This window comes from Trachurus japonicus, chromosome 13, assembly GCF_045865225.1.
Source record: "Trachurus japonicus isolate A0001 chromosome 13, Traja_1.0".
Classification (NCBI taxonomy): Eukaryota; Metazoa; Chordata; class Actinopteri; order Carangiformes; family Carangidae; genus Trachurus; species Trachurus japonicus.
This window is the reverse complement of record NC_140919.1, coordinates 12,790,183-12,817,770: the sequence shown is the minus strand read 5'-3', so window position 1 is coordinate 12,817,770 and position 27,588 is coordinate 12,790,183. Positions and strand designations below refer to the sequence as shown.

The following is a 27,588-nucleotide window of genomic DNA, read 5'->3' as shown; positions in this document are numbered from 1 at the left end:
TTGTGTCTCTTTGCACTCACTTCAGTCGCTGTATAGGCATTTGTGTTGTTACTGTTGATGTTTTGCGTGTGTTGCATCTCCTGCAGAAATAGTTTTGTGTCTCTTTGTGGCTTTTATTTGTGTCTTTTCATTCATGGTGCATCTGTTTGTAGTCAGTTGTGTCTGTAGTTCTTTTTGTGTCTCTTTGTGTAAACCATGTATATGTTGTTTTTGTTTGTGCAATTTGCATCTCTTTCAGGAACTGTTTGTGTCTTTGTGTGGTTATTTTGTGTCTCTTTGTGGTCGTTCGACTGACTTTTCTACGACAAATGTTCGCAGTCAGTTCTGACGGCTCTGGCTCAGCAGCTGCCTGATCCCTCGGGTCTGTGAGCTTGTGCTCATTTGGCCTGTTCACTATTTCATCCACGTGCACATTAGAACAGACATAAACTGTTACAAACATCTGATAGTCTACTTTTTTAAAATTATTATTATTATTAACTCCTCCTTTGTCCTCCAAATCTAGCACTTTAATCATCAACTCTAGCACTTTAAATTTCTGACTCCAGCACTTTATTACCCAACTCTAGCACTTTAACTACTGTGAACCATGATTGTATTGTGTTGTAATGTGAATATGATTATATTACTTTCTTTGTTTTTTCTTTCAAAAAAAAAAAAAAGGGGGGTACCTGCCCCATGTTTTTAAAGCCCCAGTGTGTAACTTATTTGGCTTTTATATTGCTTTCATAAATACGTATTCCACTGAAGTGGAATCACACCCGCATACAAATGAAAGCTTTCTGGTACCTTAGAATGAGTTGTTACAAGCCGTTACAAATACATAAGTGGGCGACGCACCGAACCGAGTTCGAGCCATGTTGCATCGCCGTTTTCAGTGGCAGTGTGACCGTAGGTAACCACGGAAACTCAGCGGAGCTGTCGGCTCGGCCTGTTAAAACTGTCACCACTGTGTCGTGTGAGGAAGGACGGAGGCACTGGTGTTGCATTCAGGTGCAGTCAGGCAGACGGCCGTCGGCAAACCAACCGGATGTCATTTTACTCCACGAGAGAAAGACGGTAAAACCTGGGTCAGGTAGAAACAATACGACATCACCATGACAACGTATTGTCACGCCTGTATTGTTTTGCCTCGTGCTGGCGGACCACTTGTTCACATAGACGCTTGTTTATCCTGTTACATGCAGCGTCTGTTGTCTGTCTGATGTCGGCCCGATTTCACGTGAATGCAACATCAAGAATACGTTCAGATATGCAACCGCACTGCTAGATGGGGGTAACTCCTACATACTGGGGCTTTAAATACTGTACTTATACTTTGTTTTTGTTTTTTTAACCATGCTTGTTTCTATTTCAGTATAGGGGGACTGTCAATGGAAATTAGCTTGGTAGCTAGAATTGAGTACATTTACATTTTATTTTAAAATGTTTATCAATGTACATTGTCCCTCTTCATCAAATAAAAGGAACTGAATTGAAACCTTAATACTATACATAGAATGGATGCATGAATACCTACAATTATCTAAACAAGAGTATGATAGTCTTAATTGACTGCTCACTAAAGAGGAAAATACAGAGTGTCAGTCATACAGGAGGAGGTGGATGAAGTGATTTCAGGCAGTGCCTCTGTGCTGGAGATAATCTGTTACATTATAAAAGGTTCATTACACTGCTGTCAGATCTCTCCATGCTATTTAATTTAAATTAATATCACTTTGTCTTATTGTGTGTCTCCCGTTCTCCCCCCGCTGTGCCTCTCTGTCGTTGTGACAAAGTCCGTGCATGCAACAAGCAGAGATAAGACATGGACGTATATGAGTCAGCTGCCCCAGCCTGGAGAGTGCAGGCATCCCAGATATGTGCGGATATGTGCAGAGGTCAGGAGAGCAATAATTGGGCGGCAACTGCGCCGCATGTCACCGGCTGTTTCCTGTGGGAACGAACCTCTCTCTGTAACTGTGATATGAATAGACACAAAGATGACAGCAGGCAGGAGATAAGACGGTCCAGCACAGACAACCTGAAACACTCATTACCAATAAGAGGAAGAGACATAGACGGAGAGAGAGAGACTGCGACTGCGAGGGCGTGATGAAGAGGCCGAGGAAGAGGAGGAGCGGAGCTGTGTGTCCCTGCATGGCGAGGGGCGAGGGGGGACACACAGCTGCTTTTTAAAAAAATATAATTTAAATATGTACGAAAAATAATTGGTCCTTCAACTTCAGAGCAGATAGAAAGGAAGAGGAAGTAAATAACCTTTCCATGCGGCTGCTCTGCTGATGGACTCAAATTAACGAAAGGATTTTGTGCTTGTGCATCCATGTGTGTGTGTCCATGTGTGTGTGTGTGTGAGCTGGAAACAACGTGCATCAGACCCTGCTTTAAATGCATTATACCACAATGTAAGCGTAACAACACACACAAACACACACACACTGCCATCACAAATTCTTTATGTGACAGAAGCTCAGAGACCTTGAAGTAGCTTGTGTGTCATGATATTTTATATTTTAAAGCTCTTAATGCAGCTCTGAGGCAGACAGGCATTAAGAGTTATCCATTCTGGACTTTTGCATTGTTTGTGTTTTTCCCCACTTCACATACAGCCTTTAATAAACTTCAATATTTTTCCACTGTGAGATGTACAGTACAGGTAACTCACAGGATCAACAGTTGAATCAACAGAAGTATGCTGAGTGCATGGTTGTGTGTCCAACAGTCTATTCAGCTTTAAAAAATCTAGACCTTGGTGTTAAATGAATCTATCATATGATAAGAAATGTTTTATTTCATGCCTTAACTATAACGTGCAGCCCCCTAACATCCATGCCACCTACACATCTCGTCTGTCTGAGCCTGTATTACACCATAACTTCCTCCGTACTTGGGGGAATAAAAGTATGAATCAGTCCCCGTCTCGTCCTTCATCCTGCTTTATTCTTATCCTCACTATTTTTCTCCTCTTTTCCTCTCCTCCCTGGCTGTTATTTCTGTAATTAATCCAAGTGTACTGTTCGACTAAACTGACGCCGGTGAAGGTCTCGGCTCTCTCCAGGCACTAACTCAAGGAAGCTGTGCCACTGTCACTTTGTTCCTCCCAGAGAAACCAGGTTAATTATACTGCAGTCAATCTGTAACGCCGGATGATACTTTGATGCGTCACAGTAACATTTAACGGTGCCACCTGAGGACTGAAGCCAAATTATTGACTCAAACTCAAATGATTATAAACTGGCTAAATTACCAGCCTCTCCCTCTCCCTCCCTCTCTCTCTCACACGCACACACACACTACAGCTACACCTTTGACACTAGATTTACAATTTAAACAGCAAAAGACAACACTACAAGCTTGTAAAAGGTTATGAATGGAGGCTTTTGTCTTATCGTTGAAATGTCACTGTTGTTTTCTGTCGCGTTGGGGCCGAGACTGAGACCTCTGATGGACATTTACATGTATTTACTTCCACCACAGCAGGGAGACGCTGATAAAGGCCAAAGCCTGAATCATATTTACTTCTTTGTCTGTGCTTGTGCTTTATGCAGTATAAACACACTTCATTCGGAAAGCCCGACAATTTACTGTTCGGTGAGTGTGATGCATTGGTAGATGAATAAACATGGAGGCTTTTGATCAAATAACTAACTCGATCCGATGAACAACAACATGCAGAGTAAAAACCTAATTGAAAGAAATGTTATTCTCCCCGGTTCAAAAGATGAAATGGTGTCATATAAACGATCTTTTTAGTGAATATATATATTTACAGACAAAGACGAGGGAAGACCTGCTGCTCTCGCTTTCGATTCATATACCATTTGCAGCACACGACCTCTTTTAGCGTGCGAAGCCTCGAGAGCATTTTCAAACGACGTGTCATCTCTTCAACACTGGATAGAGGTGATAAAGCCTTAATAAGCAGGCTGTGTGTTTGCGAGGGTGAACGTTCAGTGAATCCAATCCCATTTTGACCCTTTAACCCTCTCCCATAGCTCCGCCACTCCATTTTGTATGTTTACATCAGGGGTACATATACATAGGCATTATCCTGATAATAGGCAGCATCCTGATTCTCTTTTGGATGAAGGGGTGGGACGGAGATTTAAGGTGTATGATACATTTCCCAGAATAGACTGCATACACCAGTAAGATGGTTGTACAAGCAACCAACAAGACATATAGAATTAATTGCAGGACCCAAATTGATATGTTGCATTCATTCTCACGTCCATTATGGCCCTGTCCTTCATATTGCAGACTCACACAACGATCCTGGATTTTTACATATTCCAATGTCAGATGACGTTAGCTATACTCACTTGTCTGACATCAATGCATTATGATGCAGATTATCTACTGTAGTATTACACGGACACATTTCACAGGGGAAGGTTTCTAACACCTTATTGGGTGCAGGGGCATACAGTATAGGGGGTTTATAATGACAAATGGGATCGGGCCTAATATAAATGTCTGCATCAGGAACGGATTCAAAACTTTTGATTTACAGAGAGGTTTTTTGTCTTTGGCACAAGTGCTGCATTGCAGAGAAAAACATAACAGCCTGACATCACCACTCCCTCTGTCATATCACTGGAAATGCCATAAATCCCATTTAATCCTATTCATTTTCTGGGACCTACTTCCTCTCTTCGTCATTGCCGAGTCTCACTGATTTGAGTCAGGAGAAAATAGAGTTAAGCATCTGTCAGATGACATTGAATAGCCCCCCAACCCCACCCCCTCCTCTCTCTCTGCCCCTCTCGACCAGCGTCACCACTTCAGACCGGCTGACAACCACGGCGGGGCAGAAAGGTCCTGAAGAATAAGGGGGCAGAGATATGAAGACATGGAGACACAGAATGAATGGATGTCAGACAGGCCGCTGAAAGAGAGAAGGCCTCAGAGCTCCGAGGTATGGAAAGAGAGGGAGAGAGAAAGAAAGAGAGAGAATAAATGAAGCTCTGCAGACTAAAAATAGCTCTCAATCCCCTGTGCAGCGCTGGGTAAATAGGGCTGTCTTGGGTGGGTCTCTGGACACTTGTTAGAGACAATAGTATCTCGTCCATTACACCGCAAGACAAGGCTGACAGTCGCACACACATGCACATAAACACTCAAATACAAAGAAACATGTGGGTTTAAGTGCAAGCCAATGTGTTGCATGTTTGTGTGTGTGTGTGTGTGTCTGTGTGTGTGTGGCTGTTGCAGTCCCGCAGGACTGGTGATCAGAAAAGCAGTGAAACGGCACAAGAGGGAGTTAAAAGGAGGGAGTAATTGAGAGTAGCTAGAGAAGCAAAAGCAGGAGGAGACAAACGGACGGAGGAATGGAAATACGAGTGAGTCAGTGAATAAAAAGCAGTTGTGTGAAACAGTGGGAGGAGGGTTTGACAGCGAGAGGAGGGGAGGGGAGGGGGCTAACAGGACATGGAAAAACTGTGTAAGGTGTCCAAGAAAAGCAACGTGTGACAGAGCGCACTTTACTATACGTCAGCTGTAGTTCAAGTTGTTGAATGGAGGTTTTCTCTCAAATAGAAAAGAATGAGATCATGTCAGATAAAGAGTTTCTTTCTTTCAGCAAGAATAACAACAATAAGTGAAAAATGAAAAAAAAAAAAAAGCCTTGACACGACATGACATAAGGAGTTAAATATGTTTTACCTTACACAACTGAACGAACCGTGCTCTGCCAATCGTATCATAGCAACCGTAACTAGACACAGACGGTCTTGCCGAGCTCTGGATTTCTCCAAAACTGTTGATGTCAATGTTGAGGTGAAAAGTACAGAGGAGCTTTGTGTTGTGTTGTGTGTGTGTGTGTGTGTGTCTGTCTGGGTGTGTCCTGCAGTGCTGCTGGCTGACTGTTTGCCTCCAGGAAGCCAGGCAGGTCATGTCGTCTGATGGTTTTTTTAAAGCGGTGCCCAGCTGTTAGTGTGATTTACTGTCAGTTGTTCAGTCCTAAACATTGCACCAAACACACGCCTGCTGCTGCTGCTGCTGCTGCTGCTGCTGCTGCTGCTGCTGCTGCTGCTGCTGCTGCTGCTGCTGCGTGACACAGTTACAAAGACCTCATGATGACTGGATGGATGGATGCTATATGAGATGAGATCTAAACCTGAGCTTGTCAATTGACCCTTCGTCAAGTCCCGCCCTCCACGGTTACTGTTGCAAGGTTGGACAAACAATGGTCACGGAAGGGTTAACTCCCATTGGAAACCATTGAAAATTAGGCAGATTGAAATTGCTTGTAAGGAAAATTTGAATTAACTTATACATCAGAAAAATGGTGTCTGTGATAGAAGACAGACGTGGCTAAAGAGCGATTGAACGGGCATTACATGACTTCTCCAAAAAGTGGGGAAAAATCATAGTTTTGGTCACTCACAAAGTTCACAAAGTTCAAAAGACGGTAATGTTACGTTTGCTAGATAACTTACTTATGTATATGTTATAAACATAAGTAGTCTATGTTTATCGATGTCTTGGGTTTGGGGAATGGAATGAATAATAATGGTGCATTCAGGCAACCCGTAACTCGTGTTTTTCCGACCTGTGAACTCGTACCAGTTCGATTTGGTACGAGTTCACGGATCAGAAGTTACGAGTTTGACGGCCGTTATAGTGCACTTTCACGGGTAACAGGTCGGAAAAACACGAGTTACGGGTTGCCTGGAACGCTACAAAGTTGTAAGTAGTGACTTGAAGTGGTAATTTACGGGTTCAACAGCCAGATATCGTGAGTCCCAGGCACACATTTTAACCATATTGAAAAATTATGAAGTAGTTTTTGCCGAAAAAAATTGTTCTCTACCATAGACAAAAAATAAATAAATAAATATGGACGTAGCATTCGTGACGTAACCCATTGGTTTTGGGGAGTCGTTTTTGTGACTCATATATGGCGGCCTGAACAGCGCCATGTTGGATTTACCAGCCGAGAACCCGCCCACTGGCCTCGAAGCAGCTGTCTCCGGACCTGTCACTCAACGTTTCCGCGCCCTAATTGGTGAGAATTAGTAAAACGGTAGAGTAAAAAAAAAATTCACCCCCCTCAGAGTGTGTACGGGGGTAGAAACTATCGATTGAGACCAAAAAACGTTCTGACACCAGGCTTTTAACATGTTTATTGAGGATGTAAAGTCGGCGATTTTAACATGGGGGTCTATGGAGAATGCTCCCTTCTGACACCAGCCCCCAGAGGAAGCCGGGGGGATTGCAGTTTTTTGAACGCGGAAGTGAGCTTCACTTCTCAGACCGACAACTGCCCCCTTGCTCTCTACCTATCTCGTTTCATAGGCTTTCATTCCAGGGTTGTCCAACCTCAGAACGCTGCGCAACACGTGACATGTTGAGAAGCGCTCTGATTGGTGGATCAGCAGACCAATCAGAAGGCCAACAAAGGGGCCAATTGAGCGAAGACACTGTGCGCGCTGGTTGAACAAGTGCTTATCCCATGCGGGGCCACTCAGTGTGAGTATAACTATTTACATTCCTGTCCTGACTCCTGACGCCCGCTGACAGACGCTGCTGAACACTCTCAAACCAAGGACCCTCGAACAGGTAATAGACCACTAAATACTGTTGGATGAGATTTTCTCTTGAGGGTCTGCAGCTAAGGTGATACTTGAAAAACGGGCAAATCGAATCAATCTTTGTTGTCCGAAGGGAAATATGCCGAACACTCACCAAAAGTGCACAACTGGGAGTAGATAGAAAAATTGTAAGACCAAAAAGAAAATAACTAGGAGAGAATGTGGATTAAAGATACCATCAGATCTGAGGAGGAATACAGTGCAAATATTTGGAAAACTGCAGAGCAAACAGTGGCCAAGAGGGCAGCTATACAGGTTTCAATGTTGAGGATGTTAGTAGTTGGACACTGATGCAAAGGCGACCCTCAGGTTTTCTCTCTTCCTTGCAGCCACACTGCAGCAATAAGCTGAAAGCAAGATCGCTCCAACTCTCTGTGCATGCAGGACAATGTCTGGACCTGCTCGCTCGCTGTAAATATCCCTGAGCTGGATCTGACTCACCCTCCAACTGCTTGTCTCTTGTCACATTAACAAGCCTGTTTCTAGCTGTGTAAAGATTTCCATGTCAGACAACAGTCGTCTGTTGTTAGGCTGCTCCTGTAAACCCTCTACAGAACGCACATCAAAGCAGGAGGGGGAAAAAAAAAAAAAAAACATTAAAAGAGTTCACATTCCTCAGGTTGAAACGATGCTGCTTCACGTTTTGCGAATGTCAAATGATTTTAAAACACAGTTTCTTTCTCACAGTTTTTTCCAGGGCAGTGCCCAGATATTTGTCATGTTCCAAAAAGCCCCATTTCCTCTCCCGTAATAAGTCACAGCAGCAGCAGCAGAGGACGACTTTATAAAATCAATACTTGTGTCCTTAGTTTTTGCTACATTTAGCAAGGACTTGTCAAATTGTGACACAAAGTCCTCCTGCACAGGCTGATGGTCTTAATCCTCCGCGTCCATGTAGGCTGACTAATATCCGAATCATCAGCGCATTTAATCATGTGTCTGTTCTCATCATTACTTTGACAGTTGTTCTTATAAATAATATATAGAGGGCGAGGAAGCTTGTCAGGAACCCAAAGATGGATTTTATTTTAAAGGGAGACTGTGTGCAGTCAGCGCGACTTTTGGTTAAAGGAATAGTGCACATTATAAGAGTGCAGTATCATGTAGGTGCTGCACTATTGACTGGTGCAATTTTGATTACATCTTTTGTGGTGGTGATCGTCAAATTGTTGATTATTTTGCGATGTAGGCCTATGTCTGTTGCCTGTTAGCCTAGCTTAGCATACAGACTAGGGTAAACAGCAATAAAATCAACCTACAGCACCTCTATAACTCACTATTTGATACATGAAATCATATTTATAATCAGTGACCAATGTTTCATATCTTTTGCTAAGCTAAGCTAACAAGCTAATTGCTCCATACTCATTTACTGTCTCTCTATAGCCTATGAAAAAAAACATTAACTACTTTTATTAAAACAAGATTCTCTTCATGCAAATGTTAGGGTTAAGGGGGAGAAATGTTAATGACCATGAGGCTGTGTGAGAGATGTAGCAGCTCAAATCCTTTAAGCCCTGGTGTTTTGATACTGACACTTAATGTCTGAAAGGCTTGAATTCAGCGGCAGCCCCCTTTAAAATAGCTGCCTTGAATTTTTCCAGGCTAATAAAAAAAAGAAAGCCGAAACGACCCCCGAAACCAGAGGAAATGCTAATGAAGATGCACAAAAGGAGGTCAGCTAGGTTAAGTGTGATGAATCAGGTGAAGACCTCATTAAAAAAAGCACCGCTGACAAAAGTCCTTTAACATTTTTGAGCTGCAGATGAAATATATTTGCATATTTTCGATTTTTTAAATACATTTTCCTATCAAAAGGCCCCACGAGGGTAAATAGACCAAAATAAAATTAGAATTCTCATAAATGTGTTCGTTTCACAGTAATATGCTGTAAATGCACAGGTGATAACCTTTCCCTTTGAGCTTTTATTATGAGGCATCTGTTGGACATGTCTAGTTTTATTCATTTCTACTGTAGCTTCATTTACAGACAAGGTTAGTCACTCATCTCCACAGCTTGACATTTTTCTCCCCTCATCATAAAACCTCTTAATGAAGTTTTTGTGAGGTTCAAACCTCTGATGTTCAGTGAAGGTCACCTTTTCCTGTGCAACAGGATGTAATGTACCACTGAGCTTATGACGCTCATGCAAATTAAATAACACTCATTAAACATTACAGTTCCCAAAAATGCAATGACTTTGCCTCATGCTTATTCAAAATAGCATGCTGTCATGTTGTCAGCTGCTAATATTTCTCATAGAGACAAATTCACCATGTGTGAAATGAAGGCCCCATACTGTGATTATAGATTAGTTTCAAATAACGCTTTGGCATCATGAATGAGTCGGTGTGTCATTTCTCACATACACATGTACACAAGAGCATGAGCACACACACATACACACACAATTGCAGCACACCACCAAGGACCGACAACACTTGTTGCACAGGAACTGGCTTTTTACAACACATGCATGCACACATAGCTACACACATGATGTAACAACCATTTCTTACATAGATACACACACAAACACAGAGCCACAAGCACAAGCACAAACACAAGCACAAACAAACTCACACAAAACAGGCCTGCAGCTGAAGATAAATGAGCTGTGGAGGACATTAATGCATGAAGGGTGGGGGGGGGAATAAAAAATATTCAGATGCAAGGAAGGAACACACCTAATGTTGTTCGACTTAATGAAATGCAAATATACGTTGTGGCTCCGACAGAGGAGAGATAAGAGAAAAAAAAAAGTGAGAGGGGTACAACAGAAGATACAGACAGGGAGAAGGATTGTATGCATGCATACACCATGTACATGAGGTTGCACGGTCTTTTGTGTGTTCCCTGTATGGTTGGGGGGTCAGAGAGTGAAAAGATCACAGTTTTAACCTTCGTCTTGTGTTAGCTTTCTACTGCCATCTATGGTGTTTTAAATCAGCTGTAAAATACACTAAAAACATTTTTTTTTCATCCAATTTGTTTTTCTTCTATTGGTTACATCATTAGGCTTCCTTATCCATGAAAATATTGGTTTTAATATTTTTTGGCGTGGGTCTCTGGGCCTTTTTTTGTCAGTATAACCCTTGTCTTCAATCTAACCTTCCGCTACCAATCTATGGTGTTAGGGTCGGTTTTGACCCGAGTCTTAAATCAGCTGTAAAACACACTAAAACAATTATTTATCATCCCATTCGTTTCTCATCTCTTGGTTACATTGTTAGGCTTCCTTATCCATGAAAAGTTTGGTTTTGCACTTATGATTTCAGTTTGAACTCTCATTATTGTTCTTATAGTTATAACCGGATCAAAATTGACCCTAACACCACAAATGTCTGTTTATTTTAGAGTTTCCTGACAAAGTCAAAAAGCCTTGATGCTATAAACAAATTTATGTGGTACTTGTATGCATTTAAAACCTGTAGTGGTGACCCGAACACCAGAGAAAGGTTAAACTCTTAAATTGTTCCTTCTCTTGCAGTCTAAACAGTATTCCCCTACCATTATGATCAATCTCTAATAATAACAATCAGTCGTTGCATTTTCTCTTTCAATCACAGGCAACTTTGAGGACATGAAGAGGCGTACTGTAAAGGTGGAGCAGAAGAGTAGTAGCTAATGAAATTCTGAAATGAGTGCAGTGCAGTCACAGACATAACAACAGCAACTTGTGAGTGGATCGTCACGTGACAGAAGCGACAGCAGCACAACACTGTTGTACTGCATCTGTGCTTCGGGCTATTTCTATAACGTCCAGGCATAATTGTGCTGTTTCGTGTCATTTGACAGACTCTAAATCACAGATCACGTCGGGCATGTGACAAACACGAACAGAGTGTTAGTTGTTATTACGTTGCATGTGCATGTTTGTGTGAATGTGTGTGGCATTCAGAGACAATAATGACAGCGTCCAGGCTTTTCTGGGGTTAATCAACAAATGGACCTGAGGCAAAAAACAAAATTAACTGTTGGGGCATCATCCTTGTGCTCGGTGTATATGTGTATATGCACTGTTGTTGTTATCAAGTAAATGTGTTGCCGCAGGAGAAACCAGCCAGTTTCTGTGGCCACAGGTCTTTATCTTTTCACTTGGCATTTGCTGTAACAGTGCACCGGGTTGGCCGATCTTATCTATAGTCACTCACCATAACGTCACCCTGTGAAATTACCAGTGACAGATATAATCACCCTGAGGATGGATGGACTACAGTACTGTATGCTGTGATAAAACTAAGAACTATGGTCACAAACAGCAGGCAGAGGAGAGCAGAAGCAGCTTTCTACGGTTTGCAGCTCTCTCTCTCTCTGTCTGTCGATGGCTACGATTGGGTGGAAATGGAATTATCGACGAAAGTCTCATTTCCTACCGTGAAAAGAAAAATGAATTAAGATACGTGATCTGTCTGTTTCTCTACTGATCTATTAGCTTTGTTCGATCACAGTACAGCACCTTAAATACCAGTGAGTTAGTGTAAGTAGTGTGTGAGCATGCATGTGTAAGTCAGTGTTGCAAAAGTTTGTTATATGCTATCTAAAACTATTACGGGAGATATTAAATGTAACACTAATTCAGCACTGTCTACAACTGACACAACTGTCTACAACTCTACAACTTATAATTGGCTTAAAAACATGTATAACTATCATTATAAACACTTATAAATTGTTATAAGGCTTTATAACAATAAGCATAACACATCATAGAGCATTTTACAATGGCTTATAAGGTCAAGTATTATATGATGTCTTGTGCTTATTGTTATAAAGCCTTATGATCATTTATGAGTGTTTATAATGATAGTTATACACATTTATAAGACAATTATAACACATTATAACTATATTTATAATGCATTATCGATGTGGGCATTGTCAGCCAGTTACTAACAATTATAACGCATTATAAAACCTGAACTTATTAGTCTTGATAAAATGCTTTATAGTGTGTTATGATTATTGTTATAAAGTGTTATGATCATTTATGAGTGTTTATAAATATAGTTATACAGCGCTATAACTGCATTATAACTCATTATAAGTATGGTTGTAATGTGTTACAGAGATAGGCGTCAAGTAAAGTGTTACCGTTATCTCAATGAAATTTAAATCGAATGCAACTGGACTTGGTACAAATAACCAAGTCTAGTTGCATTCGATTTAAATTTCCTTGAGATGAGAACAATAATGACAATTGAATGCATTGGAAAACAAGCCACGTGTCAGTAATATGGATGTAGGTCTTTGCTCTGAGCATCACTGACACTTACACCTAAATTATATCACAATTAACCACCACAACAACTGTCACCCGGCAGATTTCCGGGGGCCCCAGGAGGTCTGGGGCAGTCGCCCGATTTTCATCGCTGCTAATTCAGCCTCACTTCCAGGAGGAGGGGGACGGGGGGACGGGAGGTTAATTTTATGCTGTCTGAAACTTAATTACATACACATACACAGACACACACACACATATAAACACCCGGAGTCCAGATAAACTTATCAGCATTTGCAAAGTGAGTTACAGTCTATTTCCAGAGCCACTATTTTGGTCCATGCTCTTAGGACAAGAGCAGCAAAGTGCATTCGGTGCAAACTCACACACATGCACACACGGCGAGCGCAGCGCACACACCTGACCCCAGACCACGCTGTATATGTATATACCCTTCACCACGACAACACAAAACAGTGTGCAGTGCACTCCTCAGTTTAACTGTACAGACAGACACACACCACGGCTGCTCTGCTAATGTTAGCTCGGCCAAAAACAGGACGGACTCGACCCTGCCGACTTCACACGCTGTTTGTTTGTTACCAGGTGGGATATTCCCAGGAGTTTTATTGTGTGCAGCAAACTCAGTAAGACGATCTGGATACAACACAACATAACACAACACACGGCGAAACTCACTCACCGCTTACAGGTGTGTTTTTAAAGGCAGCCATTGTTTGCATGAAAGGGATTCATATATATTTATATTTATAGTCCTCAGCAGTAGATGTCATAAACTGTAAACTGTCTTGTCTGTAACAACACCTATGTCACGTCTGTCCGTCCTGGGTGAGGGATCCCTCCTCTGTTGCTCACCCTGAGGTTTCTCAGATTTTTCCCTGTTAAAAGGGTTTTCCATGGAGTTTTTCCTCAGTGGATGTGAGGGTCTAAGGACAGAGGATGTTGTTATGATGCCATGTAAAGCCCTTTGAGACAAACTGTTTGTAAAAACGGGCTATACAAATAAAATTGCCTTGCCTTGCCTTGCCTAGATTTACCTGGAAATAGAAACAGCTGTTTTGCAACCTGCTTTATGGTCAGTTATAAATTAAAGAGCTGCTCCAGGATCATCTTTATGGGTGCTCTCTCTTCATTGCAGGTGAGAGGGCAGTAACTGACAGTGCTGCTGTGGTCTGTTTTTTGTTTTTTTTTCTTTTGTATTGCAGTCAGTGTGCAGATAGGTCACCTATTGAACTCTCGGCCGGTTCACCAACCTACGAAATGTTTTCTCAACTCTGCCTTGAGCTGAGGGGATGAAACTGTTGCATCAGCGTCTGATAGGCATCAACAAGTGCCCGGTGATGCTCGTGTGTTACATGGGAAAAGAAAAAAAAGACGTGAATAGATGCCTGGCTAACCTTTGCTCTGAACCTTTTATTTCTTTTCTTCTTCTCATCCCTCTTTTTCCACCTCTGTCCTCTCAGTCCCTCTTGTTCCCTCTTCAAAAGCACTCGGAGCACACCTCCATTCACCTCAACTCCTCAGTATCTCTCAGTCTTTTTTTTGTCTGTCGTTCCCACTGACCCAGATACACACACACACATACACACACAAGTGCAGTCAACAACACACACACACAGATGAACACACTCTAATAAAAGATCTATAATAAAACTGCGGTTGCGTACTCACTGAACCGCTCATTGCTCAAAGTAGTGGCCCCTGCCTCTGGAATAACAAAGACCTTACAAGCTCATAAAGTTTTCCTCGCTCATCCTGTGTCAACACTGCACTGCAGAGCTTCTAATTGTCCCTACACTGCAAAAACTCAAAATTTTACCAAGAATATTTGTCTTATTTCTAGTCAAAATGTCTCATTTCTAGTCAAAATGTAATGTCTAGTCAAAGCAAATCTCATTCTACTTAAAATAAGACTCATCACATTAAAAAGTAGCTTGTTTTTAGACACTTTTTACTTCTTTCAAGCATATTTTCACTTGAAATAAGTAGAAAAATCTGATAGTGGAACAAGTTTTTCTTTCTTATTACAGTAAAAGCACAAAAAACTTGCTTTCACTGGCAGATTTTTCTACTTTCAAGTGAAAATGTGTTTGAAACAAGTGAAAATGATCTAAAAACAAGTTCATTTTTAGGTTATGAATCTTATTTTGAGTGGAAAGAGATTAGTTTGGACTAGAAATGAGACATTTTGACAAGAAATAAGACAAATATTCTTGGAAAGATTTGGAGTTTTTGCAGTGTACGACTATACCCAGCATGCACCCCTCTCTCTTTCTCTCTCATCATCAGGCGACAAACTTCACCCACCTCTCGTTCTCCTCCCTCTCCCTCTCTTTCTCCTTGGCTTTGCTGCGCGACTTGTGCAGGAGTCCGATGAGGATCACGGCGGCCCGTATGCCGGCCTTCTTGTTGTGGTACCGTCCTCCTCCTCCTCCTCCTCCTCCTCCTCCTCCTCCTCCTCCTCCGGTCTGAGACATGCCGGACGACGACGTCTCCGCCGGCGCCAGCAGCGGTTCGGGCGACAGCCGGTCCAAGGTCAGGCCGGCCCCGACGTGGTGGTGGTGGTTGCTCCTGGGCTGCAGGTTGACCTGCTTGGCCGCGGCTTTGCGTGGCTCCAGCGTGAACGGTGAACCCTTTGGAGACAGCTGGCCAAGTTTCTACCACACCGAGAACCTGTTTGAACTGTAATCTGTCTTGTCTGTAACAACACCTATTGCACGTCTGTCTGTCCTGGGTGAGGGATCCCTCCTCTGTTGCTCACCCTGAGGTTTCTCAGATTTTTCCCTGTTAAAAGGGTTTTCTATGGAGTTTTCCCTCAGTCGATGTGAGGGTCTAAGGACAGAGGATGTTGTTATGATGCCATGTGAAGCCCTTTGAGACAAACTGGGCTATACAAATAAAATTGCCTTGCCTTGCCTGTTTGGATTCTGAATTCTGAGTTTGGTGGTGGTTCAGAGCCTCTTTTTTTTTTTGCAGAAGTCACACAAAAGTTAGAGCTTGACAGGTTGTCAATCCGGTTAGATCTTGTCTGTACTTGCTTGTTGGATCAATGAGTCAGGTTTGTTGTAATAATCCAGAAAAAAAAGTCCAGAGTGGCACTGTTGGACCCCAGCTCAGCTCAAGGTGAACTTCTTCTATCTGCATCCCCTTGCTCCTGCAGTGAGTCTGCACATTGTAGCTCCATAACAACACACCATGGTCCCTGATGAGAGGATGAAGAGCAGCGCTACAGACGTCCTCCTCCTCCTCGCTGCTGACACACTCTGCATCTCTCTGTCTATACCTACCTCTAACATTCCCACCTCTCTCTGTCTCTCTCTCCCTCCTCCTCCTCTAGCATGCTGTGCTTCCTCTCCCTCTGTGTCTGCTGCTGCTCTCTCTGCTCCCTCCTTCCTGCCTGCCGAGCCCCGCCCCTTCCCCGCGTCTGATTGGCCGGAGCTCGTGCAAAAGCCCCGCCTGCTCCTCTCCTTACTGTATGACTCCCTCTGTCTCTCCCTGCCCTTGTTTCTACCTTGTTAATAATTTTTTACATTAATCTCCCTGACCTTGTTCTATCTAGGCTTGATTTTATGATTTCATTTCTCGGCACACACACGCACTCATACACACACCCACACACACACCTCCATGCAGCTCGCCACACACACACCCTCCCTGTGAAATCTCAATTCAAACAGGCTTATCAGCCCCGTTGCCTGCTGTGCTGTTGCCAAGGACGTTGGAATTGAAATGTAATCTCACAAAATGAAAGGAGGATTAAATGTAAAAAATTATAATTGCAACAAATTTTACATGCTCTGTTGAAATACAAAACAATTTATTTTTCACTCCATGTCCTGTTCTTTGCCTCCTTTTCATCTCTTCTCCAATTTACCTCTGTTTTAATTTCTCACACTACCAATCAAATTTCTTTGCAGTGTGTTTTTTTTTTTTTTTTGCGCTTGTGTAACAAAGATAGACAATCCACAGTGTTTCTCTCCTGCCACTTTCCTCTCCAGTTGCCTTACAGTTGAGTAAACAGAGCGAAAGCAGCCATCTTCCCAGAATGTATTGATCTGAAGTGTTCTGTTTCTGTCTTTGGCCACCTGTTCTCCTTCCCCTCTGTTTGTAAAAGAGCAAACCAGCTGATTGACTGGACGAATGAATGAATGAATGAATGAATGAATGAATGAAATGGATGAATGGCTAATTGACTGGCTATCTGTATTGCTTCTGCTAGTATTTAGTGTTTATTTTTCCACATGCATGCTTTTTTCTTCTTACATACATTTTCTTCTTTCATCGTGCTGATTTAGTCCTGTGATTGTTTATTGCTGCTTTTGCTCTTCCATTTGTTTATCATGTTACTGATCTGGCTGCCTCTGCATTAAAGAAACAGCCTGATATCTTGGGAAATTCACTTCCTCGTTTGCTTGTCGGGAGCCAGATGAATACATTGATACTGTCTGTGCTTGTATAATAGAGAATGAAGCCACAGCCAGAGAGCCAATCTGTGCAATCTCTTTCTCAAAAACACTGCTTTTACATTCAGTATTAATATTACATAAAGATAGATATAAGAGGTCAATTAGTGTGGATCCATCTCATCATGTGAAAGTGTGTTTCAAATAATAGTATAGTGTGGTTTTTATCAGTTTTTTCCCAGCAACCGTAACACCTTTACGCGCCATTGGAGGTGTTATAAAGCTATGATTTGCTACCTTTCATCTGTCTCATTAAACAGCTTTACCATTGGGGGGTTTTCTGTATTGATTTGCTCATTTCTTTAATGAGCTCACGTTTAAATGGTTTTTCTTTTTACATTACCCCAGACGATAAAAAAAAAAAAAACTCAGCGTGAGGTAGAAAATAGCTCTGTGAATTATGAGTATTTCAGGAGGCAGCAGAGATAAAACTCTCAGTGGACAGAGAAGGACGTAGACATAAAACTATATACAGGCAACAACAAAAAAAAAAAAGCCTGATGCAGCAGGAAAAAACACGCAGTGAATCACACGGCACATCTGGTGGTGGAGCTCGACCGGGTCGGACGAGCGGCGACAATAATAATAATAAAGGGGGTGAATGTTGTTCGATAGCTGAAATGGACTGTCCAGTGTCCACGCACACTTGTGCAGAGAGGATAATTAGACAAATGCATCACTGGAGACAAGAGACGAAGACATCTGAGCTGAGACGAGATGAGACGAGATGCCTCGGTAATTGTCCGACACCATAGCCAGGGAATAGAGAAAGCCAGGGAAACAGCGGTGACAAACACAACAATTAAACAGAAGGTCCCATCTCTCGTTTTTTTTTTTTTTCTCCTCGTGCATCGCTCTTCCTGTGTGTGATCGGCGTCATAGCAACAGGACAGCTTCCAGGGAATGCGCCTGAAGGACCCCCAAGTCTGTTTCCCCCCCTGACACCCAACCAAATTATTATTATTTCTGTTTTTCTGCGGTTTTTTTGGTTAGTTTTCTTTATGGAAGCTGCTTGCAATGATATTTGAGCAAAAACAATCTGATCCATCGAAAGCACCTGATGGTTTTCCCAACTCCTGTGTGTGTGTGTGGAGGCAAACAAACAAGCACAGACCTCAGACAGACTGATCCGATGTCCCCTTGAGATAGACTATGAAAAACACACGCAGTACATGTGCATATACAGTAAACACACACACACACACACAGACACACACACATAACACCATCTCATCTCCCCCACACACATTCAGACTTGGTTATTTCACTAGGGTCCTATTGTGCGTCATCAAGGGGGGGAAGAGACACCTGTAGCCATTCACTTTCTGACACAAACACACGACTCACTTGCTTTCAACCCCCCCCCCCCCCCCCCCCTCTCTCTCGCCTTCACACATACACACACAAACACACACACAAACACACACACATATACACAGGTGTGACATTGTTCTTGTGTGACACGCTGACTGACTGAGGTGTAGCTACAAAATACACAACTGTGCTTGAATCAACATAGAGAGCAGATACGGTACGGTGTGATTTCACAAACTGTACAAATGGGTGGAGAAGATACACTAAATCCGATTTCATCTGCGTGATGAAGCTTATTTGACAAAGGTAGAGCCCTCTTCTCTGAATCATCTCCTCTCATTGTCAACTGGAAACAGTAGGCTACGTCAGATGGAGGTCACAAACCAAAGGGTATGGAGAGAGAGAGACCCTTGAAAAGAATGACGCAGGCACCCGCTGTCACTCCCTCGATTTTTTTTTCCAACAATTTTAATGCCAAAACTCACTTTAATGTTCTTTGTTTGCCTTATTTTCTGCAACTGCACGCAAGAAAATCAACTTCCTGTTAACAACGGCACAGACATGTCCAGTGTAAATGAAATGAATGGAGTAATGGCTGCTGTGGTAAAGACTGAGCCTAAGTGGTACTAACTCTACTTTTTTCATCATTTTGGATTTTTTATAAACAACTGAGTTCGTTTAAAGGGGCATTGTGTAACTTCTCCTGTTATCTATTCATGAAAATCAATTATTTCGTTCAAAAGTCTGTTTTTCATTAATCAGTAATCAACAAACTGAAGTGTTCCTTTCAGCTCTGAATGAGCCGTTCATATCGTTCATATCTCCGTGGAGCGGGTAAGCTCGGTGCTGGCTGCCATGTGGTGTCGCCATGTTTTTACGTTCAGTGGCAGCGTGACGGTAGGAAACCACGGAAACTCAGCGGAGACACCGGAGCTGTCGGCTCAGGTCGAGGTGCCATCTGTGAAAAGTCACCGCGGTAACGCAGTGAGGAGGAATGGAGCGTTACACTGATGCTGCATTCACGTGCAGTCGGGTAGACGGCCGTCGGTAACAAACCAGATGTCATTTTAGTCACAGAAGTCGAGAGAAAGCCGGTAAAACGTGGGTCAGGTAAACAATACAACATCGCCATGACAACATATTGTCACGTGTATTGTTTTGCCTCCATTTGTTTACATAGAGGCTTGTTTATGCCATTACGTCCGTCTGCCCAATTTCAGGTGAATGCAGCATGAAAAATACGAGTGAGTTGCTTGCGATACAACCGCAACACTGGGAGGAATTCCTACACAATGTACCTTTAAAAGTAACCCCATGTAGATCTATCAACTATAAAAACACTGCAATCAGGCTATTAAATCATTTTTCATTGAGAAGTGGTAGAAAATGAATGAATGAATGAATGAATGAATGAATGAGTGGCTTGTTTGAGATGCACAAACTTTTTCTGTGTGTCTCTGTAATTCACACACTGACATGAACACACGCTTGTGCGATCGTCATGGTGCCGAGCAGTCTTTCCTGTCACTTCACAGCTTCTCAAGTGTCTCAAAAACAAACAGATGCCAGTCCACCAACGTCACCTCTCTTCTGCAGCTCGGTCTATTACAGGACACACACACACACACACACACACACACACACACACACACACATAACACACACATAACCAGTGATATCCCAACTCCAAAATGAGTCTCATACTAAATAAGAATACACCATGGCAGGATCTTGGCAGTCATTATAACAGACCCAACCTTTATTTATACACAAACCTATTGCACACACGCACGCACGCACGCTCGCACACAAAATGCTTGACCCAACTGAAAGCTCGCTGGGGAAAATGACCTTCACAACTGCTGCTGAGTAACTACTCCACCCCCAAACACACACACACACACACACACACACAGACATTCACACGGCCCCTCCCTCTCCCCATTTTCCTTTCCAATTCAGTCCAGTTTTTTTTTTTTTTTTTCCCCCTCAGTCTATGGGCGTATAAATAGAAAAACAACTTAACAGGACACTTATGTGAAATCTCTTCCCGTCATCTATAACATGTGTGTCGATCCCTCAAATTTCAGTTACTCCCAAAACATTTGTGATACATAATAAGGCTGGGTCTTGGGTTTCCAAAATTTTTTAACCCCTTCCGGGCCAGTTGTTTTAGCTGCAAAAACACATGATTTCTGGGGCGTCGCGTGGCGTAGTGGTTAGAGCGGGCGCCCCATGTATAGAGGCACAGTCCTCGCTGCGGTCGGCCCCGGTTCGAGTCCCGCGTCGGGCGCCATTTGCTGCATGTCATCCCCCCTCTCTGCCTCCCCGTTTCCTGTCTGTCTCAACTGTCTATCTATAAAGGCATAAATGCCCAAAAAATATACTTTAAAAAAAACAAAAAAACACATGATTTCTCACCTACTATGTTTTTATTTTATTATTTTTCATTCATGTCTATATTCTGAAGGTTTTTACAGAGGGGATTGTTGATATATCATTCATACAACATTTTATTCCAAAAAACCAAAAACAAAAAAAAGCTAAATTTGATTTTTTTTTAGGGCTGGTGACAGTATTTTCTCATTTGCTGTACAAAGTGATAAAAAGAGATATCCAAAATCCCCTCGGTGAAAACGTTTGACTCTAATATGTCAACAAAATAAAACAAGAATTTTGAAAGGGGCTTTATCCATTGCTCAGATTTCAGTTCTGGAAATGTACCGTATGTAAACATTTTATGCATAATGCATATTTCATTAGAAATTGCCCCATTTACACATTTAAACACAAAATTTGACAAAACTTGTAATACAAAAAATATTTGTCTTAATGTGAGTGGTAAACTTGGGAAGTTTCATGGTGATATCTGTTAGTTAAAACTTTTACCTTAAATACATTAAAAAACCCATAGGCGGACATGGACATTTTTGTCCAGCGAAGGGTCATGGGTGTCGTTAAGATTCATTACGGGTCCAAAAATTGGACTTTCATTCTGAAACTCGGGACATCCAGAGTTTACCCAAAGATACACCTCCTTGACAAAAATCAGGCCCCAGTGACCTTTCATTTGACCGTGGGGAGTTGGGAAAGTGTGAGAGTTGGACGGAAATGTCCAGGGGTCATCAGAGGGTTGTGTGTGTCTGAATGTTGGTGTGTGTCATCCAGGTTATTACTCATATAGCAGGGACCCAAATCTGTCTGAAGATAATAGACGTAAGCATGTGTGCATGTGTGTGTGTGTGTATTTGTGTATTTGTGTGAGAGACAGAGAGAGAGAGTCTCTGCATACAGTGTCTCTGCACCAGGCAGGACAAAAATCAATGGTCCGAGCTGCATGGACGAAGTGCCTGGTGCATGGTGTTTATTATGAAGAAACACCAAAGTTCAGAGAGAAATGCCAAACATGCCATAAATAAGAGATTAACACTGAAATGTCATGTTGTCATATAAATCAAATGATGATCCCTCAAAGTAAATAAAAGGTAAATGTCACACCGCTCGCTCGCTATCTCGTGTCCGGTCACCGCCTGATGATGTGCAGGATGTGTTCTGGGAACGAGCGCTTCACATGTGAAACTCGCATGTGTTTGATGTGGTTTAAAATGTGGTGTGTGTGGTTTGATTCTGTTGACGGAAAAAACACTTTCAAGTGATGGTAGTTGAGATGTAATGCAGTTTGATGACTGTCAGTCTCTTGAATAAAGCCAGAGTGTGTACTTTTTATTGTGTACACACAGGAGATTACCTGCTAGAAATGCTTTTGAATGCGTCTTTGTTGAGACAGACATCAATATAATTCGCTCTATTTCGTTTCTCTGTCTTCCTCGGCCATTTTATTCCTATAATGGAAACTGTTGGCCCTTGAGCTGAGGCTGTGTTTGTCCTGTCAGCTCCAGCTGGTGGGAGGAATTCCTCACTCGCTGTGTTGTGGCGATGGCGACTCGCATTTTATTGTAATGAAGTCGAGGTCTGCTCTGCATGTATCATTTGGTTTAATCTGCGACTCGAGTGATCTGCTTTGTATAGATCCGGCGATGATAGATCCTTGTTTTGTTTTGACAGCATCAATCAGTGCTGTAAGGACACAGAGGCTCGGTTTGCATTGAGTGGAAAGGTCTGATTTTCATTTATTTAGTTTTCTTTACGCTGGCTCTGACATTTCTAGTGCTGCCTGCTGCATGTGTCAGAGCTCTTATCCTCTCTCCTTTGTAACAGCACCACTTCTCTTCATGTAGCTCTTGTGTCTTTATCTGTCAGCACCTCTCTCCTGTCAGTTCACTGAGTCGCATTGTTGCTCTCCATAGATAGGAACTGTTGTTTTAACCCTCCTGTTGTCCACCTGGGTCAAGGAAGGAAGGAAGGAAGGAAGGAAGGACAAAGGGAAAGATGGTAGGACAGAAGGAAGGGAAAAAGGAAGGAAAGATAGATGGAGGGAGAGAAACAATTGGGTCAAAAAGGAAGGAAGAAGGATGGAAGTAAGGAAGGAAGGACAAAGGGAAAGATGGTAGGAAAGAAGGAAGGGGAAAAGGAAGGAAAGATAGATGGAGGGAGAGAAACGATTGGGTCAAAAAGGAAGGAAGAAGGAAGGAAGGAAGGAAGGAAGGAAGGAAGGAAGGACAAAGGGAAAGATGGTAGGAAGGAAGGAAGGAAGGAAGGTAGGACAAAGGGAAAGATGTTAGGAAAGAAGGAAGGGAAAAGGGAAGGAAGAAGGATGAAAAGAAGGAAGGAAGGGAGTGAGTGAGGGAGGGAGGGAAGGAAAAGGGATTGTGGAAAGAAGGAAGAGGAAAAGGAAGGAAAGAAAGATGGAGGGAGGGAACATACTGTATGTTCAAGGAAGGAAGAAGGGAAAGAAGGAAGGGAAAAGGAAGGAAAGAAAGATGGAGGGTCAATTGGATCAAAAGAGGAAGGACGAAGAAGTAAGAACAAAGGGAGGGAAGGAAGGAAGGAAGGAAGGAAGGAAGGAAGGAAGGAAGGAAGGAAGGAAGGAAGGAAGGAAGGAAGGAAGGAAGGAAGGAAGGAAGGAAGGGGAAAAGGATTGTGGAAAGAAGGAAGAGGAAAAGGAAGGAAAGAAAGATGGAGGGAGGGAACATACTGTATGTTCAAGGAAAGAAGAAGGGAAAGAAGGAAGGAAAGAAAGATGGAGGGTCAATTGGATCAAAAGAGGAAGGAAGAAGAAGTAAGAACTTAGGGAAGGAAGGAAGGAAGGAAGGAAGGAAGGAAGGAAGGATTGTGGAAAGAAGGAAGGGAGAATGAAGGAAAGAAGAAAGGATGGAGGAAGGGAAACAATTGGGTCAGTTTGACCTAGAAAGACAACAGGAGGGTTAAATGTAGGTAAGTTGGCCTGCAGATGAGGGAGTGGTGACGACGTAAAGATAAGTGCATGGAAAGAAAGGACATCCACCACTGCAACATGATCACGTTCCCCCCGAATGACACACACACACACACAACACAACACAACACAACACAACACAACACAACACAACACAACACAACACAACACAACACAACACAACACAACACAACACAACACAACACAACACAACACGGGGGTAAAGTTGTCTGATCGAGATGGAAAAAACTTGATGGATTTCTTGTGACAGTAGCAGCCCACTGGGATTTGTGCCAGTGCTCCCAAATGACCAGTCAAGGGCCAAGCTTGTCCCGGCTGCAGAGCACAACAAGGGCTGCTGTCTGTCTGTCTGTCTGTCTGTCTGTCTGTCTGTCTGTCTGTCTGTCTGTCTGTAGCTGCAGCTGACAGACAGAGCTTGCAAAATTAAAACACCTAAATATAACATCTTTAAATGACGCAATCTGTAAAAACCCATCTGAGAAGCAGATTGTCCACGATTCCCTACTTTAATCTATTCCTTTTCCTCCTCACAATTCCCACCTTTCAGTTTCCTCCACCCCTCTCTTTTACCCTCTGGTTGTTCTCATCAAAGCATCAAATAAAAAATTATGACAAATTCACAAAATTGCGTTTTTCTTTTTTACAGAAACCTGAATCTCTGCGGAGGAAATAGCAACCAGATAAGGATAACCTTGATAGAAAAATACTTGAGATTGAACACTTATTTTCAGGAGGGAATAATTTAGACGTGCCAGCTTATATCATTATTTTACATCTTGATAAGAGAATAAACTGATAAATCAAACACAGAGTGGGAAGAGCTCATCTGAACTGAACTGAACTGAACTGAACTGTGAGCGGATTTTAGAGGAAAGCAATCTACATTTCATAAGCTGAATGTGTCATCACTGATCGTGCTCTATTTAGATAATCTGCAATCTGTAAATGATCACCTGCATTGAGCCAGAGTCTGATCCTCTCATCCAGCGGCTCCTATCACACCTCACTTTTATCTCCCTCCTCCCTTGTACAGTACAAGCTGCTCCTTACTGCAAGTCAGTGTTTGGATTAAAGCCCATTTCTACTGTGAATGCTGAAAGCACTGACACTATTGTTTTTCAAATTGTATTCTTTTTCTTAGTACTTCCACCATTTATCGGTCTCTAACTCTACTTTTTTTTTGTATGAAGGACACAACCTTTTTTATATTATTCATAAAGGGTGGTGCTATAGTGTAAGCCTTCATGTCCTCCACTCGCTATCGGCTGACAAAACCAGATGATGTGAGTGAGGACATCTATTATACTGTAGCTACTCTACTGTACCTGAGTGTTCTTCTCTGAGTTACAGCGGGGCTCCATGCAGCACTGCATGTCCATATGACGGTAGCGGGGGTAAGGGGCTCACTTTTCTTCGTCCAAAAAGACACACCAAAAACCATCCAAATACCTCCATGCTGCTCGTCTGTAATGTCCCTCTTGTATTGAAGCCCCAACATGAGAAATTGTTCCGAAAAAAATTAAATAAGTCTATGTTTTAAGCTTGTTTGTAGCGGAAGCTCCTCTTCCTGGTCCATCCAAATCTCTCGAGATTTATATATTTATATATACTTATACATGGGCATATATATAGGCCTACTTATTTATTTTTTTTCGGGACAATTTCTCATGTCAGGGCTTCAATACAAGAGGGACATTACAGACGAGCACTATGGAGGTATTTGGATGGTTTTTGGTGTGTCTTTTTGGACGAAGAAAGGTGGCGTCCGTTCGCAACCGTCATATGGACATGCAGTGCTGCACGGAGCCCCGCTGTAACTCAGAAATTTGAATTTTGGGTGAACTATCCCTTTAAGCTATCAGTTTTCAATACAGTTGAATACATTTTTCTAGTTTTCACCTTTTTTTATACCAATTTCAACAGTTTATGCATACTATTACATGTAAATCAACCTCCTTCTTACAAGTTCTACTTTAACTCATTCAAATATTAGGCTACTTCCGCTACATTAGCACGGTTTCAGTAATGTTTGTCAGCTGTCAGTTTCCAGCGTATTTGAGCAGACTTCAACTGTTACACTTCAAAATGCAGGATTTTCAGTATTTTCTGATGCTTTTTTACAAAAAAACATTTCTACTTCTTTTCGTTCTAGTTTCAGCCATAGCTTCAGCCTTTTCTGCATTGCTTCACCAGTTTCTTCAGCTACTTCAGCACTGATTCAGCAATGACATTCTGCCTTCAGTATTCACAGACATCATCTTCAGGAAATGTGTTTTCTAGCTTCAAAGAGCTATACTCTATCAACATAGTGACACACATTTACTGAAATATATCTAATATGATTAAAAAGTAGGTACACTCAAAAATATTCACACTCATATCTGAGGTGAAGGTCGTGTAGTGTGATTAAAGGAGGAGTTCAGAGTAAACATAAATCCAGAAAACACTTCATCAGTCATTTATATAATCACAAGGTGTTCCTGTTTGTGATCCACTCACATCACATTTGGTTTAATTTCCTCTCTCTGTGTGCTCGACTCAGCAGTGGCCTCTCGTTGCTCATTCAGCTAAATTTAGCAATATACTGTAGTGCCTGTGTGGAACCGAACGCCATATCATCACATACGAGGCGGAAAGGAAACGTTGCCAAAACCTATAAAATATACAGTATAATGTCTGTGTAACCAAAGCTTGTCATCTTATTTTCCTGTGTCATAGTGAACAAGGGTTGTTCAAAAACAACAAAACACACATTGACTACCCGCACTGTCCTGTTATTTTCCTTTATTGCCATGAACATGGTTAATATTTTGACCCTCGCTGCTGTAAATAAAAATTAATCCACTGAAAATAGTCCCAGACGAATGACCTTTTTGCCTCTGTTTTATTCATGTTTGCATACACATTGATTCCCAAGAACCTTTGTTTTCTTCAGTCTAGGCTGTCAACGCTGTTTTCTTGATTTTTTTTTATCAATAGAGAAAAACCAAATTGCAAGTACATGAATTGAATAATAGTAATAGCACCAAGTGTAGTCTTTAACAAAAAAAAAAAATAGACAGGAAAATCCATGATTTATTTTTCTTCTCAATGCAACTGAACTATTTCTTTTGACTTTATTTTCTGTTAATATGATTCAAGTGTTTCTGGGCGTATCTGTCAGTCCACAACCACAGCCGTTAACTGCACAGTTCCAAAATGAATTGTCAGTGTGATAGAGGATTTTCCTTGACAGCTGCTTTTAAATGTAACATTTTCATGACTCACTGTTGTACCAAATCAACAACAGAGCAGCAAAACAAACCACAGAAGGTGGTGGATCATTTCTCTAAGATAAGTTTACTGCAGCATGGCGTCTGTTCCTAGGGAAGCTGATAGAAGGGACTTATTTTTCATTCATTTTCACATTGTAGTCAGGCAGTGAATGGTTCTTATATAAGTAAATGCTCATAGAAATTGATGTACAGTATAGGCACACACATACAGTACAGACACACACCCACATATCAGAGAGAGTATATTGTTAAAAGGACAAAGATGCTGCTCAGCTTGGTGGTGAAGAGTGCACAAAACTAGAACCGATATGCTACATGTTTCAAATCACAGGTAAAGTGCAA

At 42.0% G+C, this 27,588-nt stretch overlaps 1 protein-coding gene across 6 annotated transcripts in view; it reads right to left on the bottom strand.

Moving 5' to 3' along the window:
- The window catches only part of rap1gap2a (RAP1 GTPase activating protein 2a), a 136,289-nt gene that overhangs the window by 54,833 nt on the left and 53,868 nt on the right, over positions 1-27,588 (bottom strand). For 2 of the 6 annotated variants that reach the window (XM_085794856.1, XM_085794857.1), the window contains exon 1: positions 15,146-15,511. The exons of the other annotated variants lie outside the window; for them this stretch is intronic. In XM_085794856.1, the coding sequence (XP_085650982.1) occupies positions 15,146-15,315 (170 nt within the window). In that variant the 5' untranslated portion in view covers positions 15,316-15,511. Of the gene's footprint in view, positions 1-15,145; positions 15,512-27,588 lie in introns of those variants that run through there. 6 annotated transcript variants of the gene reach the window in all.